The following is an 18580-nucleotide window of genomic DNA, read 5'->3' on the forward strand; positions in this document are numbered from 1 at the left end:
TACAACTGTACCTCAGTTGTACAGTTTTGGTGACGGTACTGCAAATATTGCTACTTTGGGATTTCCAGTGGAAACTGACATCCTGGAATGTCCTTTACTGACAGGCTAACAAACTTTTAGTTTTGAATATTGATGACTGTGAGGGTGCATGATTAAAAATTCTTTAGGTATTGACAGATTCAACCCATTAGACATCTCCAGAATTGTCAATGAAGCATGAACCAGCTAAGACAAGTGAAAACTACAGGGAAGTGCATTTAGAGGACAACAGGAAGCACCTCGTACACAAAGGGTTGTGGGAGTATGGAACAAACAACCCAGCCATTTTGTTAAAGCTAATACCCTTTTGAGAAACAGTTGGATGGGATCCAGCTAAAAAAGCAAACAAGCTGGATGAGCCAAATAGCCTAATTTCATTTATACTCTTTTCATTCTTTATCTTTTTTTCCTTTCCCATCAGCTCTGGAAAGTCTATTCAGAGGCAGTTTTATCTGGAATTGTTATAAACAGTCCAAGCAGAAATAGCAGTGGCACAGAGGATATGATAAGGTTAAAAAGTAAAATATACAGTAAATGAAAGTAAAGATACTTGACTAAGCTACTATTTAAGTAGTAATTGTGAAGATATTTGCCTACTTGCTTATTTTTATTTTGCATACCGATTCAGAGAACATGTTAAATAATTGTATGGTTTGCTGAGTGGAAACAGTCTGTAATAGAGGCATTTCAGCTGTCTTTAATTGCTGTTGCCCTAACATTCAGATTTAAACATCTACATTTGTGTGCTGTTGCCTCAGACATCCTTTTAAAGAAAAAAGTGACCTGTGTCAGAAGACGTACAATGTTTCATTGAGTTTTCTTCTCTCCCTAAGGGGCAGGCATTTCCCTACCGTAGAAAGCACATTGGGTGATGTTTTTTAACACTGCTTCTTCATACTGTAACATTAGCCCAAACAATGAGCCTTCAGAATCTCCCAGTTTATGTTGCTATTTGATAGATTTCCATGATGAATAGAAAGGGATTTGGTTACGTACAGAAAGAGAACTTTGAACAGTAGACATAATAAAGCTTAACTTTTATTCAGGAATTAGCTGTCCTGTAATTAAAGTATAGTGCCAGATACAATATGAGCTTTCAGCATGCATACATTTAAAGTGATATCAAAGCTGTAATCATAGCTGTCAACAGACCTTTGTCACAGTTTTAATCATTTTGGATTCTAAGGTTCCAAGTAGAATGGATTTTTTTCACTGTGCCTTATCTTCGGGAAAACTAATGTTTTGGTTTTCCAACGTTCATCACAGCAGTTTGAAGTGAATCTCTGCACAGTCCCATGAATAGTGTATTCTCTACTGGTCACTTTGAATTCACAGCTGCAGGTGAAAACAAAACCACTATGCTAATCTTATTTACATCTCCATTTAGGCAGTTTGCCTTCTTATCATATTAAAGGTTTGAGGGAAGTTTATACCAAAAATATAAACAAACCATATGACTTTTCTTCTTCTGTAAGTTGCAACTCATTTTATGAGTTAATAACTCACAGGGTTTTAAGAGTCCTGTTAGTAATTTGACATCATAAAACATGTCAAGTTTGATCCCTAAATGCTTGAGGATTCCCCTTCTGCAACAATAGTATGGGGATTGCCAAATCAGAACAAGAATTAAATAGGCATATTTTCTTTAAGGTACGTATCAACTTAGACTACAGTAAAACCAATCCCACAATGGATATTAGTATATGTCTATTAAGTATCCAATATAATCTATGCCAACTGCCCAAATGGACATTGTCTCTTTTCTTTACTTTTAACTGTGTCACTTAAATACTGTAAATGTTACAAGAGTCTGCTTAATAGTCTGCCCAGCTGATGAATACATTGTGGTCCTCATGCAGTGCAAACCCCTGTTGCAACCATGCTGTAGCAGCTACTTCTGGACCATTCTCTAAGAAAAACATGCTGAACTGTGAGATAGGAGCCTTTAAATGGTCTTTTGTTTTTACATCTAATTAGAAATAAGGTGATGGTTCTGATAAATTTGAAAATGTCACAACTGAAGCCCAGCATGCCTCCCTTCCCCCCCCAAAAAGGTCATAAAGGTTATATTTTTTCTTCTTACTATTATTTATTAATTAACTCATTCATTCATTACACTCTCCTTTTTTCTTCATTGCAGAACATCCAGCACAGGAAGTATGCTAGGTGGAAGGCAACTTACATCCACAACTGTTTGAAGAATGGCGAGACGCCCCAGGCTGGGCCTATTGGAATGGAAGGGGAAGCATATGGTGAGGGCTGATATTAACAATCAGTGGTACAAACAAACCGTGGCTCCTGTTAACAAAATAAATTTTCTTGAGCATTTCTGAAGGCGCATTGAAGACTGTTTCCTTAATGGGTATACTGGCATACTCGTGTTTGTAAAGGTTAGCCACATTGTATTCTCAAGAGCCTTATCAAGTTTAAAGTTTGTACAGAAACATAGACAAGAACCCTAATGGCTCTCCGTGCAGTTAAACTGATTTTTAACTTACCATTCTTTAAGACTTCTTATCTGTTAAATATTACGGGTGGAGTTTAATTCTGTATTTTTTGCCTCTGTAAGTAAGTGATATAGCTGTGAAATATGGTTTGTTACTTTTCAATTATAATAAAATATTTCTTCATCTGAAGTAATTCTTATTAGGGCAACAAACTTTTTTTTATTTTAAATACTTAAATATTTAATGATTTTAATTAGAAATTAGATGGAGATTGGCAACAGCTCAGACTATTGGCAATTATCATTATATAGATCATCGGGGGTTTGAAAGGCAGTTAAAAATAAGCAGTGGTTTTAACACAGGCCTGGTGAGGAACATTTCAGCATATAGTAGTCTATGATGTGAACCTGATCGTGGTTTTCATAGTCAGCCTGACCCATAAAACGTCTCTCCACTCAACATCTGCTGGGTGTGCTGTGTTTGGTCTGACCTGTTCATGTCAGAGATGAAGTCATGTTCTACACTGTCTGGTGGGATTGCTTTAGTTTGTGATTCCACACTGAACATAAGCATAGGACAGTGCCGGGGGGACATATTTGTTTTGCTGTTTGGCTTTGAAGGTAACTTCTATCAAGTTGTTAGTCCATATCATTTGAACAGAATTATATTGGCATTTGCAATTCAAATTTTATGTGCAAATACTGTATATTTGGGTCTTGCGCTTTTATTAATTTTATGTTATGTTTAGGAGGTCTCTTGAGAAGGATCTGGGCTTCACACTCCAAGGAGTGACATCATGTTAAGTAATTCTCAATGATGTCTAACAAAGCCAAGAGAAAACTGATATCATGGTCTCTCCCCCACTATGTCTGCACATCAGGATCTTATCTCGCATTGTTTCCTTACATCTGTCAAACATGCACAGCAGAGGGGGATGTTCAGAAAAGGGAGCTTACTTTGAATGGTGGGTAAGTGTCGGGAGAAAAGAAAACAAAACCGCAGTCTGGTTAAGTAGTGGTACAGAAGAGCCACATCTGTTTCTACTTATTTTATGTAACGAAAAGCAATAAATCATACTTTTATTTGATACAGACACATTGACTTTTATCTTGGTACATTCTCATTATGTCCAATTATACTGCATTATAACAGAAATCAGTCTACCTTGACCTTTTACATTATATCACTTCTACAATGAATTATTTTTTACATTTACTTGAATTATACTACACAGATAAACCAGGGTTACTACCTGTTGTAATGGGATGTAGGGGAATACCTAAGTATTAGGAGGTTAGAGTATTTTAAGGAAGAGTGCAGAATATATTAGATTGAGTATATATAATTGAGATATTAAATATATAGTAAAAACCAACAGGAAAAATTTTTTTCCATCATACACTTAGAGCGTTTTAATTTTATTCCAGAATCATGTGAAATAATGTTAAATGTAATGTTTACATCATATTACACACACATTTATAAAGCATTAATGGTGAAAATTAACAATTATTAGAGTGTTCTCTAAACCTTTAGTATATAAGGAGTTTAAAACTATGGGAAAAAAACAGAACAAGCAGCTTGAACAGGCCTTTATCTACTAAGCCTCGGCTTATGGTGAATATCTAAACAATCACAGAGAAATTTTTTTAGTCTTAATATCTTTCATGTGCCATGCTGTGCCAGTCAACCTGCTTTGAAGGATGTTGCTGAAAGATTTGCAATAATTCCTGCTTTGTTAGATCCCACAATAAAAGCGCCATTGTTTTAGATACATACAGTATTTGCTTGACTTTTCCATTTGCAAGTGGAGGAAGATAATGAGCAAGGAGAAAGGAATGGAGGGAAAAAAAACCAGTTTAAACAGAAGAGAACCAATTCCAGGCAACCTTTTTGATTAACATTTTCCTAAGGCATCATCTGTGCTGATGGAATATGGTTATAACAAACTGTGAATGATAATGCAAGCCATAATTTTCCTGTTCACATAAGAAATCTCAACGTTTTAAGATTATCAAGCACAGGGTTTTAATTACCAAAGGTGCTGAAGGTAGAGGTTGAAATAAAGAGTTACCAAGAGGGACAATTTGTTCTTTACTTGCTAGCCATCTTTTCTTCAAAAATGTCTAGTCAATTACAAATAGTAAGAGACAATTTACGTTTGGACTGCACATGAAAGAATTCACTTGTTTTGGAGGTACCAGTGGCCTTTTAGAATGATAGTCCTGAGTCATTATTAAGAATCTAAATATAATAATAATTCTGCCATTATATACATGCTGCAGACCAAACAAAACACATTAACATATTTAAAATAGTTCCTGTCTTTACTTGCCCTTAGGCTGCAGTATGTCCAAAATTCAGCAGCCAGAATCCTGACCAGATCTAGTGCAAGTGTTCACATTACTCCTATCCTGGAGTCCTTGCACTGGCTTCCGGTCAAATTCCGCGTAGACTTTAAAATCCTCATGCTCACCTACAAGGCTTTACATGGCTTGGCACCTCAATACCTGTCTGAACTTTTATCGCCCTACTCCCCACCTCGCAACCTCCGCTCTTCAAATTCTGCCCTCCTTACTGTCCCCCAAGCCCGTCTACATTGTATGGGCGACAGGGCCTTCTCCTGCTATGCCCCCAAGCTCTGGAACTCCTTGCCCAAGGATATTAGAGAGTCACCTTCTCTAAACTCCTTCAAATCCAGACTCAAAACCCTCCTTTTCAGAAAAGCCTTTACTTAACTGGTTCCATTCTTCACCCCTCTGCTCTTCTTAATACCATCTTCCACGGTCTCCTCTATTGTTATTGTTGTATTGCTGTAATTATAATTGTGTCCTGTCTTGTGAAATTTTTCTTATTTATTGTTGTAGTCTTCTTATTTATTGTTATTGTCATCCTGTAAAGCGCTTTGAGAAGCCACCTTTAAAGGCGCTATATAAAATAAAGTTTATTATTATTATTATTATTAGGCTACGTATTTCCTTCCTTAGAGTCAATTTTGCTAATGTTTACGGAGTTAAATGTTCATGCCTGGTCATAAACAGAATCTTGCTCAATATAAAATTAAAGAACATTATTTCTTCCTAGGATTTTCTTATCTATTTTCTCATGAGGATGGAAATGTAATTAATGCAGACTGCAACACACTTGCCCAAGATTCTATCCCAAGGGAAAAGAATCTGTTTTACCTACTGTATTATTTTCACATTACTTCTTAATGGAAAAACAAGGCCCTTGTGCCATAATTAAGTGTTTTCCAAGATCATAATTGAACAGGTGTCTCAATGAATAACATCAGAACACTCAATTAAAATAAGTCCCATTGGTAGCCTGCATATTTCATAAGCATGCGTGAATCCTTCATAAGTCAAATAAAGAACTTGTCATACAGGCATGTTGTAATTTAAAAATCTGATTTTTTCCAACTCTTCCGTACTAAAATTATAGTATGTCTTAGCAGAAATTAATTTTAAATAGTTTAACTTTTAATTTTGCAATTTGTCCTTTGGGAAGTTTTATAGAATTAGGTTTGTTCATAATTAGACATCACATTGATCATTCATACTGAACATTTGTCTTAGATATAGACTCTATTATGGATATATCAACTTAAAATGTTTGACCTGTTGGTGGTTCCAGGTCCACTCTTTCTCATAAGGTCAACTCTAATGGGTCCACTCTTACTTCATTGATTATAATAGACATTTTGAAAAGTAACTTTTATATTTCTTGATATCCGCATAGTGTTACTAGCTAAAAGGTTAAAAACAGTTAACAAATTGTGATAAAACAAAGAAAATATTTTAGCCTTTCTTTAAGTTAGGAATTTCTAACTACTTAATTGTTCAGTAGTAATGTAATTTCCCATGAATTTTGAAAATATTTGAGGAAATGGAAATAATACGTATTGACATTTATTATTTAATCTAATCTAACAGTCTTCTGTGTATTATTTTTCTGTGCTCTTCTGACTGGGTCTGATATTACTATCTCTTCTTTGACCCTTAAAGCCCTTCCCTTATTGGGCTTAGAGGTAAATTTTCAGTCATGATATTGAGAACAGCAAACCAGTAGTAACTCTGGCACCTCTGTACATTCTGACATCATATACCTGTTACCAGTTAATTCTAGTCCTTAGTATCAGTTGTGAACATTATGAGGCTGCTTATGTTTCTTATTTGGGAAGCCTGTATGACTTAGTTAATTTTTCAGTTTATTTTCCGTTCCTGGTACAGTGCAGTGTACTTATAAAACACTTCGATAGTGCAGTTGGACCATATGAAATAATGCAATTAAGGATGTTCTTTACTGCTTTCTGCAGGAAACGCATGTTGTGGAATAATGTTTAGCTTTTTAAATTGGTTTCCTTTTCATGGAGTAATATCCTCTAAAACAAATGTAAAAGACAGGTTTGTTTGTGTGTTTGTATTCTTCCGTACAGAATTAAGATCTTAACCCCCTAAATGTAGTCCTACATTCTGTATAACTTTGGAAGGACAAAACAACGCATGACTGAAGATAAGCTAAGATTCACAGGAAAATGTTCCTCTTCTTTCACTGTCAGAACTCTGCACTGCACTGAAATTGTGCTTTTGCCTGAATTGTAGGTTTTGGGAATGTTAGCACCTTCACTTATTTTCCAGGCTTCCAGACGGCTGTTTATATCTGGGTATATTTAAGCAGTTACATGGTGCCTTCAGCAAAATGCGTACTTATGTTGTTTGTTTTTGGCTTAGAAAAAATATTTAATTTAAACCACAGTTATTATCTAACCTTCAAATGGCTCATTCAGAAAATAGCCCTTTTTGAATAAACAGACATTTGTAGGAGAAAAATAGCCTTGAGAAACCAAGAGAGCAAAATAAATCTAAATCAAACAAACAGCAGTCATATGCCTTTAGATTATGTTGCCTATTTCCCATTTGTCTGTCAAAGTCTTGTGTAAGTTTGCACCCATTTTAAAATTATATGTTAAAAAAAGTTTTAATTCATCTGGGAATTACGAAAGCAATAGAATTAAAGAAGAAAGATGTATCGTCAGTTTTGGAAAGTATTTTTATTTTTATTCTGAAATGTAGTATTTTGATTAATTTTGAGTAATACAAACAGACCCTGGGAAAATACACTTGACAGCTTTTGTTGGACACACGCAAATTGCATTTTTTTTAAGTCAAGAAAGCACATAGGCTACGTTTTAATTATATAGGCACATAGTGCTGTGGTATCAGGCAGTCTGCTTCTGCTATATGTCTTTTAAATTGCCATAGTTTTCCAATGCTTACAGAAGCAGTCCTGTACTCTTCTACAGACCATTTTCAAGATTTACAATGAACTCGGATGCTGTTACTGAAGATGAACAAGGTTAATTCCACACTAACAAAACAGAAGCAACACAATGTTTCAGCTGCTGAGCCATCTTCAAGAGTGAAGACTCAACAGCTAGAACTTTTTTTCTTCTTTCTGTGTGAAATTAACATTTTCTTTTTCCTTTCCAAGCTGCACACACAGAAGCAGCTCCCCACTCAAGCTCTTGTTTATTGTTCTCTTTTGGGTGGGCCGGCAACCGTGTGACTTACTGTAGATCTAGGTGTTAATGTGTAAATTATTTTACACAACACATTTCTCTTTTCTGCTGTCATCATGTCAAGATTACGTATTAGTTCCCTTGTAAGCAGCTTTGAAAATTGAAAAGAAAAAGGATTGTACAAACTGAGGTGTATTTGTTGATTATCTGTTCTATGCATACAAATCACCTGACAGCAGCATTAATGCTCTTAGGAGTATCTCATTACTATGTCAGGAAATGCTGATCCACTTCTTTAAATATCCCAGGGGCTCTTCAATGATTCATCTGGTAAAAGCCTCTCTGTGGAGGGCAGGATGAGACCAACAGCTGGTACAGAAAATTTGCTGGAACAGAGAAAAGATTGGCTGAGGTGGAATTAAGAATTCCCAATTCTGCCTGGAGGCCTATGGGATTCTGAATTTTAAATTGAAGTTGTATTTGTTCTCCCACTAGTTCTTATGTCCCCAATATTTACTTTTTGAATTCACAATGCAAAATGAAATAACTGGTTTGGCACAACATACCATGGACTGCATGTGGCGTCTTTAGTTCTCCTCATTTAGTGCACGGCTTATCAGCAAATTGGCCCAAATTTTCTTTCTGTTTCAGCCTCATGTATACAAAAGGAAAATAATGATGGAAAATCAGAATGGTGCTATGGTGTGGTGTGCTTTGCTGTTGTAAAAACATTACACACTATATGTACTTTGTACTGTATGTGCTGTTTTATGGTTTCTGTTCAGATAATGCACACTAAGCAGAAGGGATGATAATATCAGGATCATTCATCAGGGATGTCCTTAATCGTAAAGGTTAGGGTGTTAGGTATCTTTCACTTCCATTAAGTGCTGTTCCTGTTATTGATGTTATTAAATTCAATAATGTTTAAGTTTCTTTATTTTTTGAAGTACTCATCACAAAGAGGACAATCTTGATATTATAGTTTTATTAACTAAAGCATGTCACATTAATTTTACCATCTTAATTATTAATAATTGCTTACACTTTTCTGGACACACCACTCAAAGCGCTTTACAGTAATGGGAACTCCCCCCGAATCACCAATGTGCAGCCCCACCTGGATGATGCGACAGCAGACATAATGTGCCAGAACACTCACCACGCACCAGCTATCAGTGGGGAGGAGAACAGAGTTATGAGGCCAATTCATAGATGGGGGATTTTAGGGGGCCATGAATGGTAAGGGCCAGTGGAAAATTAGGTTGGGACACCTGGGTTACACCCCTACTCTTTTCGAGAAACGCCCTGGGATTTTTACGTCTCATCCGAAGGGCGGCGCCTTTTTACAGTATAGTGTCCCCGTCACTATACTGGGGCACTAGGACCCACATAGACCACAGGGTGAGTGCTCCCTGCTGGCACCACTAACACCACTTCCAGCAGCAACCTTAGTTTTTCCCAGGAGGTCTCCCATCCAGGTACTGACCAGGCTCACACCTGCTGAGCTTCAGTGGGTTTCCATTTGTGAGTTGCAGGGTGATATGGCTGCTGGCTATCTTGTTAACTAAAACATATCAAGTTAATTTTAATATTATGTCTCAGGACTTCTACCTGACACAACTGTTTTGAAGTATGGGATACAAGGAAAATAAGGACACCGAAGTCATGACTATGTTTTTACAATCAGGAAAATAAAATAATGTGTAATTGCATGCATAAAACAGTTTGTCCATTTGAGCTTTGCATACAAAAATTGTATGAGAAAAAAGACATAGTGTATAAATATACACATGTATAAACACAATTCCGCAAGTAATTTAGACATAAAAGCAACAATGAATGGCAAATGTGGGTCAATATTCAAAGTCTTTGATTCAGAACAAAATTTGCTTTATTTTTCCAAGTTAGTGTAAATGTTTTTTTAATCTTTTGAGTTTAGAAAAATGTACAGCAAATTGTGCACTACGGCAAAGATTTAAAGTAGTAAGAAGTACAAAAGCATTCACCAAGATGCTTCACAGGTATAATAAAAAAGTAGTGATATTATTTTTTACTGTTTATTTTATTTTGTGTGTAATTACAGTTAACTACAGTTCAGTATATGGTGAAAAAAAGTACAATACAGTATTTATACATAGTAATTTACTCCCTTTCCAGTGCTGAATGTATTGACTGTACTGCATGTTTTTTAAATGGATTCTATATTCATTGTTCTCCTTAGGTAAAATGTTTTTATTTATAAATATCATGAATGGTAATTCTCTCTATGTGTTCATGCAGTGGCTAAGAAAGGGTTGCTTCTGACTTGCATAACATTTGGGTTACATACTGTACAAGACAAGCAGAAGAAGACATTTACATAACTCGAGCAGTGGGTGTGAACTTTGAAATGTCCACACTTCCCATGTTAGACTACAGTGATGTTTACAGAATGGTCTTTAAAGTTGTTGTTAGGAGGCTTTGTCCTTCACCATTTTGTCATGCTTTGTATTTGGGCACCTTGTTTTACATATTATCGTGAATTATATTGTTTGAATGTTCAGCTTTCTCTGCATACATGACCATGCTTCACTGGTTTAAACTAATTTACAGATCTTTAATTGCAATTTAAAATGTAGTATTTTTTATCAAACTGTATATTCCAAAAACATCTACCAGAGTGTAAACTAAAACTTGTAGTGTAAACTAAAATGATCCCCCTGTGTATTTTGGGGCATTTGGAGACGTGATTAAATCTTTTCTGCCTCATATTTGGTACTTGTTAACTCTTCCATATCCTCTTATTTTTCATCTTGTCATGTTAATTGAATTTACTGAATGTTCTCATATTTCTTTCACTGTTTTTCTTTTGTGAAATGGTGGTGTAAGCCTCTTAACCAGGTCATCAGTGTAAATGAGAACTTGTTCTCAACTGGTTTATCAGGTAAAATAAAAATATTATTTTTCTTAATCTTCTTATTCTGGATTGAGATCTGGCTAAAGGATAGAGCCTTTAGTCTTTGATAGAAACTATATAGAACTTTAGTAGACACTTTTTTAGTCTTTAGTAGAGAAGATTATGATGGGACTGTGTTAAGTTATTAAAAATCCTCAAAGGATTTCACAAAGTTAACCCTAATGATGTCTTCAGAATTGACAAGAAAGAACAAGAGGGCATAAGTAGAAACCATGTGAAACTGCGAAGAAGAAAGTAGTTATCCAGCCATGTTGTTGAAGCTGATGCCCTGCCTTTTTTTTAACAAAACAGCTGGATAAGAGCTTTAGATCAATTAGGTACTTGCAGCTAAATGGACTAGTTTGGCCAAATGGCCCCTTCTAATTTGGAGCCTCATGTGCGTATGTTTACATGTATAACTAGACATACTGTACAGCAAAGTCATCTGTTGTGTTGATAACCCTTTTGAGTTTCTGTTGTTTTTCCCCACAGATGATGAATATGACACTGACGCCGGGGCATCATTTCAGCCTCTGCAACCTCCGCAGCCTTCCCAGCCAAGCTTCCCCACGGCCGATACAGGTGGTGTGCCACCCTCCAACTTCAGCAACATCCATATTCCACCAGGGGCCCACGCCCCGGCCAACACCCCTGCAGAGGTGCCTCCCACTACAGGTACAGCATGAAAGCACCGTCCGGCCCCTGGCGTGTGTACTGTGTTCAAATAATTAGAGCCGCCTTGATCATTCCATCTCACTGTGGCCTGGTGTTAAAGGTCTTCTGTAAAACAGAGGGATGACTGTACACTACAGTAACCCAGTTATATTTTATTATATATGAGATTTTGTTCATTTACCACAAAGATTAAATTAGATTTTGCATAGCTTTTAAAACAAACCATAAAAATAAATATTGGTTAATGTAGTTCTCTTTTTCTTTTTTCCTCTGGTCTGTTATGAAAGAATACTTTGTCATTTTTAATATGTTTAAAAAGGAAATGTGCCAAGCAACCTTTCTTTTTCCTTTGAGGATACTGGCATACAATTGAATTTACTGGAATATATTTATGTGTTAGTCATGGGGAAGTTGGTATCTCTTTGTAAAGCATAGCATTGCAAGAATATGGCATGAAGAAAATAAAAGTAATGCTTCTTGTGTGAGGGCGTTATATATCATTTAAATATATGTATTTATCTAAGTTATAGAATTTGCTGCTGCTCAAGCTGTAGGCTTGCTTTTACCACATTTCTATTTTTTTTTAAAACAGAACTGACAAAGAACAAAATAAAATGCAAACTCGTACAAAAGCAAGTCAGACTCCTTCCTTCAAATGTATTCAATGTGTATTTAAATGTGTTCATATTGTTGAGTTTTCTTCTCACAGTCCAGCAAGTGTGATAGCAGATTATTCAGTTTGGAAGTAACAAAGCGGGCCAAAGCAGCTTTTTGAAATTGGCCTGTACTAACCAAATAAGACAAATACCAACAGGGTAAAGACCTTGTGATTACAACTTGTGTACTTTGGCTTATTTTACATGCATGGGAAACTGGCTTAATCATTTTTCCTTTCGCATTCCATTGTATGTGGAGTATTAGCAAATTTCCTTATGTGATTGCCGAGGTAAATGCATTTCTAAATATTGTGTTAGAATATATCCACTTTGAATTCAGAAACTTTAAGTATTATTCAGGTTGAAGGGTGAACCCTTCCTCTTCTTTGGACTGTGAGTTCTGGTGGCACATTGTGATCTGGCAGAACTGAATGGTTTCTAGAAATTTGTATGTATACAGGTGTATCCATACAGGTGTTCTGTTACTGCACAATTATTCACAATTATTCTGTTATAGGTCAGCAATCAAAAAGGCAAATTTATTTTGCTTTGGAGTATTTTGTCCTAAATATAAGTATGGTTTGCATACTATGGTTTTGATTTTTTTATAGAACGTGTTACTTTAAAAGGTTTATTCTTATTTCACTTTTTTAAAGAAATTTTAAGAGATGGGTGGGTCCAGAGCATTGCTTAAACACCTGTGAAGATGAATTTTACTTGCTTGTATCTTCAGTCATTTTTAAATAATGTTTGTTTAATTATTTTCGTTTTTTAAATAATGCAGTAGCTACATTGTGTAGTCACAGCATTATGATAAATGTCATTTTTGTACTTTAAATGGTATAGCTATTCTAGTATTTATGAAGTGGTCCACACAGTCAACACATTTTTTAATTATCTTCAAAAAGTAAGTAAGTTTAATCAAAATACTGAACTAATATTAATCTGAAATATATAGACGTTTAGGTTGGGTTAGAAGTTTGGGTTGTATTACAAACCATGGTACCTGCTATGTACATTCTCATTTTCTATACAAAAATTACAATTAATCCTTATTTTTATAATGTGAGCAGTGTGTTCTGGGCCGGTTCTGTTCAGAACAGCATTTTTCCTTATGAGATTTCCTGTTTTCATTTCTGCACCTTTTAAGAACTGAGAAAAGATTGAGGTCATACCTTTAGCAGAGTATGCTTCCCGTTGTGTGCACTACTTAATTAACGTAACTCCCTTTCAGCCACTTCGGAAATGACTAATCTGCTGCGATTGACCCCAGGAGTAGCCCTTTCTAATTAAATTCAGAATAACACTGAGAACTTTTTTAAAATCTAAAAATCATAACATTTCAGTTTTTAGAAATCACGTTCCCTTCATGTTTAAATGCATGTGCTTCCAGGTACTGTATACCCTTTATATCAGATTTATTGTTAATGATGGCAACATCTGTATTGTACTACAGCTAAAGATGTTATTACTGGAATAAAGTCTTAATTCAGGGTTTTTTTGGTCTATAAACACATCCTTTCTAAAAATACTCATATGAATAGTGTTTTGGTGATTCGTAAAAAGTTGTGTTTTTCCTGGTGGCAAACGAGTGTCTGGTCTGTTCCCCTTGTCCACAGGAGAGGCTGTTAAACCTGTGCCTGTTCCTAGGAGCATTCCTGCAGTTGACCCCTCACTGCTGAACACCAACCAGCAAGGTAAGGTTAGGGACTGCAAAGGTGGCAAACAGCTCTTCTTCAGTCTGCAGCTGGAACTTGACATCTCTGTAGAATTTAATTTCTCTCTATACGAGTTGAAACTCAGTTTGTCACATTCTGTGTAATACAAGTTAGAAAGTTGCTGTTATTGGACTGAAATGACTCTGTACTTCATTGTAATTCGAGGAGTTGGTACACCGCGGCTTTTTTTTTTACTTCTCCTGCTTATCAATACTAGTAAACGGAATTATTGGAACGAAAATGTGTACATATTTTTACAAATCAACTTCACTTCACTGAAATCTCAGTTTTTAGTTGGAGCATTAATTTGGTTAAAAATATTTAAAAATGTGTATCTTTTTAATACAACAAAATGGGACTTTATTGAAAGGGGTTGAAAATATTGGTAAGTTGTGATGCAACTAAGTTTCAGGCCTTTAATGTTAAGTCCTCTTAAAATTAATTATGTAAACATAAGCATATAAAATACAGAGAAATGTGTAGGAGTGGCTATTCCCTTTCTTATAACAAGCACTGTCCTGAAGATGTTGATGGGCATTTACGGTTGTATCTTTTTAAAAATTAAAAAAGTTAATTTAATTTTGATTGAATGTCTCCCACCAAAGTTTGGAACATTTCCACACTGCACATATGCTACTATGTTCTCCTCCTGATCTGTGACCTCAGTCTCATTTGTTGGGCTGTAGCTGTAAAGATAAAATTGATGATTGATTAGGCATATTTGTGCCTTTTCACAAGCAACAAGCTGTTCAACCTTATACACAGAGTATCTTGCTGGTCAGGCACCCATGTATTTGTATTGTATTCGGTAATCACAACTTCTTTCTTCAGAGAGCTTTCCAGACTATATATTAGCTTATCCCACAACATGACAACACATGCCACCACATAACAATGGCTACAATGCAGCACATTAATGAGCTTGGTTTTAAACTGTTAATTACCTAATCTGTAGTCTGAACCTTTTACCATCACATTTTTTATCTGTTTGGCCTGGTAAAGGACGTTCTCTGAGTTTGAGGCTTTTGTGATGATGATATATTGTCGATTTACAGTAAGTGGCAGTGCAGGAATGCCTCAGGAACCAGCCAACATAATTTTCAGTAAGGTCACATGTAACCTTTCTTAAGCAATGGCAGGATGCAGTCATACAAAGAAATTTATTGCAAGTCTTCCCGATCTGTAAACCATATTGATTGAGTAATTTTACAAAAAATATTTTGCTTAACTTACCCAAGTATAATACCTTTACTGGTCCAGCAGTGAGTTACCCTTGACATTAACAAGCTCTAGCGTGATTTTCTGACCTCAGATTGTAATGACTTGAGACAGGTTTAGTGACTGTGCTTGTTGTGTATGATGATCTTGTAAAGGCAGACCTAATGAAATCAGCCCAGTCCTTACTATTCTCACTCTGACATTAAGTCCTGCGGTCTTGGCAGTCAGTCTGCTCTGATCTGATATTTGTTATAATCTCTAACCAAGAGGTCTGTCCTCTTCATATAGTCCTGATTACTGTAAATACATGCCATAGGTAAATTACTTGTAAAGTGTACTTTAATGTACTGTAGAATCTGTTCTGTGCACTGTATTGCATATTGCTAGTGGCACAATGGGTATGTAACGTATGTGGTACTTGTACTTTTGCAAATGAGTGAGTATTGAGTTTACCACCACTTCTGCTAAACCTACAATTTGGCTGACTGGTGGTAAATAGGAGTTGCTTGTGGGGAACCTCAAGAAAATTCCTTGCCTTGTCTGCATGCAGTGCTGTATATCAGTTATAGCTGTTTATTTAAACTAGAGAAATACAGTTAATAATTTATTTGCATGTTAGGGGATCAATCCCCACGATCTTTTACATCATTGAAAGTACTATGTATTTTGAAACATGTACAGGAGACTACATTACTAGCAAAGCCACATTAAAACGTCTCCCTGCAGTGGAATTAAAATGAAGGGTGACATGTTTTGATTTGACCTCTGTTATTTTCTATTTTGAGGAGAAAAAAGTTATCCATGAAAAAATACTTTACACCATTTTACTCAAAAGGAAATGAATATGAGAAGCTTATGTATACTTATATGTCTAGTCAAGAACATTTCCAAGCCACTGAGTAGTGTATCTTATACCAGCAAAAGATACCATGACGCCTAGGATGGATGCTCCTTGTCTGTTTAAAATTTGCTTGAATGCAGATTTTAAAATAGCTTAAACTTATTACAAGTAGACTGTAATATTGATTATATTTTTCTTAAGTGGCACGCAGTCTTCACTGTGATACTACCATATATATCATTTATTTTTATAGATGAAGATTACAAAAAAGTGTTTTACATGAACTAGTTTGCCAATTATCCTACACTGGTCCTGGAAAGCCACAGTATTCTGTTCTTTATTCCCACTGAGCCCTTAGTGACACAATGGAGTCAATTATTTTGCTTAATTGGAACATGTTTTACCTGTCTGTTTTCCCTGAATATTTAAAGATACCTACAAAATCTTCATTATTGTAGCTGTACAAGTGCATAGCCCTGACAGCAGAATTTCACTTGTATTACACAGTAGTCTTTGCTGACATAAGTAGATTTAAACATTCAGATTGAAAGAGATATAGCTTATACTTATTTTTTGTTACTGTTTCTTGAAGGCTGCATCATCAGCATTTTAAAGCCCGTGTTGACCATCGGTTTTTGACTTTGGCTTGGAATGATCCATTTATTGACTTGCAAAACCTGACTCTTGTCCAGGTTTTGCGATTTATTCCTCTAACTCCTTTTCCCTGTATTTCTCTCTGCCAAATGCCTTTTCATTACTGAACAGTCTATAATTTGCACGTTTTTCTCATTGTTTGGGTTTAGACAACTTCCTTGGTGTTCAACACTTTAGTCTAAATGCATTATGCTGAAATCACACATTTAGAGAAAATCACTAGTAAGAAACATAGCTTTCTGAGAAAAAAGCAGACTTTCTAGTTTGTGTTCCAACAGGTGAAGTTCGGCTCACACCAGAAGATTACACCAGGGCTCAGAAATACTGCAAATATGCTGGCAGTGCTCTGCAGTATGAAGACGTCGGCACAGCAGTCCAGAATCTGCAAAAAGCCCTCAAGTTACTTACTACAGGAAAAGAATGAAACCTTTGTCTTCAGTGTCAGTGTATCAGTTATCTGGCCAAAAGAACCAAGAGGCTATTACTCCACCCTCAGCTGTATCTGAAGAAAGCAATTCTGTTGAAGCCCTCAAATTCACTATAAACAACAATGAAATGTGTGTCTCTACTGGATTCCTGCTGTAGCTTTTATTGACAACCTATTACTGAAATAATGAACTGTCTTGAACTGAATCATTTAAGCTTTTGATGTTAATTACTTCACGTAAAACAGTAAAACACACAGGTAACAAAGTTATGATTTATCAAACTTTTTACAGCAGCAGAGAAATGAATCTCAGCTGGCATGCTTGTATTTGCTAGGCCCTTTATATTAGTAAGCAAGTTAAAGTAAGGTATCTGAATTAACTCCATTAAAAATAGACTAAAATGTTTCAGTTAGAGTCAACATATTTAGGCAGAATGAATGTCATTTCTTAAGGACATGCACTGTGCAGTGTTTTTTTTCTGTAGCGAAAGGTTTGCCATTTTAGTTTGTTAATAAAATGATTTTTGAGACTTAAAAGATGAAAATGTATTATTTCAATAACTGTCAATGAAGAGCATTTTATTTCTTGATCATTGAGTGACATTTCTGGCTTGATTATCACTGTACATCTAGAAAGCTGTGGTGACTCTTAAGAAAAAGGGTTTATGTTTAATCCATAGCAGGCTTTCACAATTTCTTATCATAAAGTAGCACCAAATTTCCAGCTCTTTCTACTTACTGAGTTGTAATGTTCCATATCTTAAGGTTATACTGTAAATGAACTGAATTTGCTGATTTTATCTTCAGCTGACACCATTGCATACTGCTAACATAAGAAAATGTATTATTGTTTGTTATTGGAAGTCTTATTAAGTTGATCTATCAATTAAATTGCCCAGTAAGACATACATAGAAATGAACTGGGACGTTTTGTGTGTATAATTTACATGTGCAACTGCATTTGCTTCTTGCACATATGTGTCATCTTCTCTGTAAAGTGATTTTCACAAGAATAAATATATGTTTACTCATAGAGGGTCTGAGGCAATAGAAAGAAATACTAAATGTGTACATATTGAACTGCATAATGTCAGTAAAATCATTTAAAAACTACAATGCTAAAACCCAAATAGTTGATTTTAGTACAGTGCTTGGGCAATACTCACAATAAAGATTAAAACAAAACTGGTCAAATTCATTAACACCATTTACCCATTTTACCTAAGTAAAGGTGTTATTGTATTTCTTGTTCATTTTACCATTGCATACAGTAGGTCATACTGTGCCCTTAAGATAAGTGAGAACGTGTGGAGATTAGTTTCTTCCATGCATTATTTTTCATAAGATTTATCAATTAAGTATGCATAAACATCTATGAAGGTCAGCCTTTTGGTTTGGACCCCTCTCCCCCATGACCCATAAGATGCTGAAGTTTCCTACACGTTA

The 18580-nt window shown here is 35.5% G+C and overlaps 1 protein-coding gene across 3 annotated transcripts in view; it reads left to right on the top strand.

Annotated features, from left to right (window-relative positions):
* Positions 1-17679, top strand: part of vta1 (vesicle (multivesicular body) trafficking 1) — a 70899-nt gene extending 53220 nt beyond the window's left edge. For all 3 annotated transcript variants that reach the window (XM_088626295.1, XM_088626296.1, XM_088626297.1), the window contains 4 exons: positions 2180-2291; positions 11438-11620; positions 13896-13973; positions 16986-17679. In XM_088626295.1, the coding sequence (XP_088482421.1) occupies positions 2180-2291; positions 11438-11620; positions 13896-13973; positions 16986-17131 (519 nt within the window). In that variant the 3' untranslated portion in view covers positions 17132-17679. The remainder of the gene's footprint in view (positions 1-2179; positions 2292-11437; positions 11621-13895; positions 13974-16985) is intronic.
* Positions 17680-18580: the final 901 nt, after the last annotated feature.

The sequence above is a fragment of the Lepisosteus platostomus genome, chromosome 3, assembly GCF_059453375.1.
Source record: "Lepisosteus platostomus isolate fLepPlt1 chromosome 3, fLepPlt1.hap1, whole genome shotgun sequence".
In the NCBI taxonomy this organism is placed as follows: Eukaryota; Metazoa; Chordata; class Actinopteri; order Semionotiformes; family Lepisosteidae; genus Lepisosteus; species Lepisosteus platostomus.